Source organism: Morone saxatilis, unplaced genomic scaffold, assembly GCF_004916995.1.
Source record: "Morone saxatilis isolate NCDOM2014 unplaced genomic scaffold, NCSU_SB_2.0 Contig6, whole genome shotgun sequence".
In the NCBI taxonomy this organism is placed as follows: Eukaryota; Metazoa; Chordata; class Actinopteri; family Moronidae; genus Morone; species Morone saxatilis.
The window spans coordinates 123,341-127,292 of NW_023340206.1; the positions used below are offsets into that span (position 1 = coordinate 123,341).

General features: G+C 39.5%; 1 protein-coding gene across 1 annotated transcript in view; it reads right to left on the reverse strand.

Moving 5' to 3' along the window:
* LOC118340010 (protein SON) overlaps positions 1-3,952 on the reverse strand; it is a gene marked incomplete in the record, with an annotated part of 14,714 nt that overhangs the window by 5,854 nt on the left and 4,908 nt on the right. The window contains 2 exon segments of the mRNA XM_035677853.1: positions 351-419; positions 1,112-1,259. Of these exon segments, the coding sequence (XP_035533746.1) occupies positions 351-419; positions 1,112-1,259 (217 nt within the window).

The following is a 3,952-nucleotide window of genomic DNA, read 5'->3' on the forward strand; positions in this document are numbered from 1 at the left end:
CCTATTCATACACAGCAATTTGGGGTTCTACTTCGAGTGGCAGAAGGAGCCGGGGATCGAACCAACAACCTTCCGATTAGGGGATGACCCGCTCTGCCTCTGAGCCACAGCCGCCCACGGTATGGCCATTACATTCAGTTTACAATTGTTCCACCTGAATAGATGTTACCAATTATGACTTTCCTAACAGAGGACTTTTTTGATCCAATTGATGCCAGTGTCAGGAATTAATCTTTTAATATGGAGTAAAATGTGAGGCTAAAGCTTAAAGCTACAGAATTTTTGCAGGAAAATATTCAGGATAATTTTCATTGTACATGCTGTGACTGTGTTTGCTGTGTATCTGTTACCCATTAGATCCTTGGTTACCACTAGTCCCCCTGTCTGCTTCTGTGGCTTCTCTCCTTCAGCAACCAGTCCTGAAACACATAGAAAAATCCTTGTCATCACCCAAACACCAAATGCGAGTATGTTGGCAAATTCAATGAATGAGCTCAGCTGCCATTGGCTGGTTGCTGAAATAGGCCTACTTAAATTAACGTTAAATTGTTAATACCAATTAGCTGTGAAATCAGTGTGATCAGGTCTGTGTCTCCTGCATGTTTCTGCATGTGTCTGGGTCCCTGTTTTCAAATAATAGAGGGGTCCGATTCGGTACCAGGTAGTAAGTACATTTCCGGATTTTTTTGGAGTTCGGGAAAGAGTTTGGACATGTGAACTGAGGGTACTACTGTGAACCAGTATTTTGCAGTCTCACAGTAGTGAGTGAAAATTTCACATTGAGGATCTTCACTGAGTGGAAAACTTTATTTTTGAAAGTAAATGAAGTGTGTTCTTATTGGTGAGTGGGGTATAGATTTTTCAAATTCCACCACCAGAATTAAATTTAAGTAGATGCAACTATAGCATTTCAAGCTCAAAGGATGAGAGGTTCTTCAAAAACTTTTTTTCATAGCCACATTCAAAACCTAGAACACTTACTTCTGCTCTGCCATTCCCTTTTCCCAACAGGCACTGAGACAGGTCTAGATGAGCTAAGACAGCCAAATGGCCACTCATTATCATAATCTGTATCACTAGGCTTTTGGTCCAGTATTCTGTGGCCTCAGACCTTTGCGATCAACCTTGAAGTCGATTATTATTGGCTCCACGGTGCCCTCGCGATTCCTTCCTAGGCCCTCTCCAGTCTTCCAGCCCATCTTTCTCATCAGGAACTCCCCGACACCCCCGGATACTGGAGTTGCCCTGAGGAACTGGTCCTAATGAAGAAAAATAGTGAGACAGAGAAAGAGGGGGAAAAAGGAAGATCAGTGGGATGTGACAAATAGTGAGTGATGATGCATTGGTTGAGAAACAGGAAGAGATTCCTTTAAAGTATTGAAAGTTTGGATTGGTATTCTACCTCATACAATTTTGCAATAACTTTTTGCTTTTGTCAGGTTGACAAATATTTAGATCACCTCTCAAAAGAAAAACAAAGATACATGAACACACTAGAAGATTTGGGGACTTGATAACTTGACCTGAAAACACCCTTGCCAGAGCTCCAGTTTGGCGATGTTTACATCTATCTTGTGGAGAATCCCTCCCCTTACCCTGCTGCCAGACTGAAAGTTTACAAAAGTACAAACTAGGGATTTCTCGATCCAATTGAAAAGATCAGTATCGGCTTGATCAAGTAATTTTTTAACTGATTGGTATCGGCTATATTGAGCTATATTGAGCTGATACGATTTTTTGATTTATGTCAACTGTCTCACAGCTTTTACTCACAAAGCTTTCATGCACGGTGCAGCCATCTCAATCCGTGTGTGTGTAATCCAGATTTGTAAATGCGTAAAATATTCTGTAAATATGTACTGAGATTTGTGAATATGTACAGGAATCTGCAAATGTGTGCTCAGAATCTCTGTGTGCCTAATCAGATTTGTAAATGTGTAAAAATTTGTATTCAGTTTTGCAAATGTATTGAAATATGTAAACATGTAGACAAATCTGTAATTATGTATATAGATCTAAAAATGTGTGGACAAATCTGTAAATGCAGATATACATATTAATGTCTGAGAAGTCAAGTATTTCCTCCAAGAGCTTAAAGTACGGATGATTCATCCGTTACAACTCAGATGGGAATTTTAATTGGCTGTCTTTTAACACAACCTTTGCTATACCTCTGCTGTTGCTGAAATCTGCCAGAAATGTGTGTGTGAGAAGAGATTTGTCTGTGTGTCTCAGAAGCTATACAGCCTACATACCACCAGTCGGCAGTAGTGTGACATTGCTGAATAGAAATTTGTAATTCTTTTTTTTTTTTTACACATTTACAAATCTGAATACACACACATGGATTGAGATACAGTTACCCAAATCTCCACGCACATTTGTAAATAGTTTTGCTACAATAATAGCTCCATACTCCACACTCAACACACCACTGCAAATGCAACAAAAGGTATAGAAACAACGGATATAAATGCTAAGCAGAATACAGTTTATTCAGGCAAAAGCTGCACCGAAGCACCAAGAGAAACACTAGAAAAAGAAACTTGCTCCAGACAGCGACGAGGCCAAAGGGATTACAGAGAATGTAATATTTTATACATAATTGTGTAAGAAAAAACAAACAAACAAAAAAAACACTACAGAAAAGGTATGCAAGCATTGTTTCTTGATGCATTTCAGAGCTATCTAATTGTCAAGCAAATACATTGCTTGTACATGTATGCCTGTGCATAATAGCACCCAACCACAATCTCATCTCTGGGTTTTTTTCGGACAGGATTCTCTAGAAGCACAACCCAGGCTTGTCTACTAGTTAGTGCATCCGATCACACAACAGCTATCCGGCATTTTGGCTAAACAAACTTGGTCTGTTTTGAAAATCACTACTGTTAAGTTAGCTGGTGGTCAGCAGAAGAAAGCCATGTTTTGCCCTCTAACTGTGCATTCCTATAAGGATATGACGTCACATGAATCTATTAATTACCAGGTCAATACAAAAGAATGCAATCACTAAAGAATTTAACTTCCGTAAATGTTTGTATCATGGGTGTTGCAGAGGAACCTGATTCAAGCTTCATTACTTTAATTTCTAAACTACTGAGAGAAGTTTTGCCTCTTCTAATTGAAAACCAATGGTTACTATTGCACAGTTTTCCCTTAATTACAGTGGATGATGACCCGCTATATATTAAAATTCACACTACTCTGCTCAAGCACTCATAGCTCTTTCATTTTGGAGTCACTAGTCCCACACTTAGCTATACACGCTATACAGTTCTAGTAGCTAAAGTACTTAAGTTTAGCAGTTACCAATGGCTTCTCTATTTCTCCCTGTTCTGCTCTGTTGCTTAGTGTATCAAATGTTATTTTGAACATTCCTCTGCATCCTTTATAATAGTACACTGTAGGAGATTGTCCTATCGTCTCCACCTCTGCAGGAGACCTTTATTGGTTTTCTAACATCAGGCTCATCATATAATCCTGATTTCTTCCCCAACACAGCAGGGTTTGGCACAGAAACACAAAAGATTACTTTGCAATCTTCTCCTGCTGGGTGATAATCTGTACTAGAGAGATAAATTTTACTTAGTACTTTATTCCAGACTAATCAGTTCCCATGTAGTGTTTCTGCTGTAGATGAGGACCATTTATCACAAGAAAATCGTAACACACAAGAGGCAGGGAGTTACACACAAGTGTTTCCAGAGGGTGGTTCTCTGGGTGAGTCGTCAGATCAAAAGAGATTGCACATTCCAGGTTATGTGGTCTAATTTCAGCAAAAGCACTAATATCCCAAAGTGGTTTGTTCTGTGGAGGAGTATTGAAAGAAAAGGGATGGTAGATTGCACTAAGATCAATCTGTGACGAGAAGGAAATCAGCACCTCAGAGAAGACTTCCAGCGCCAAAGTCTACCTCCTTCCTGAGCTTCAAAAGCGTCAGAGGAGAGGC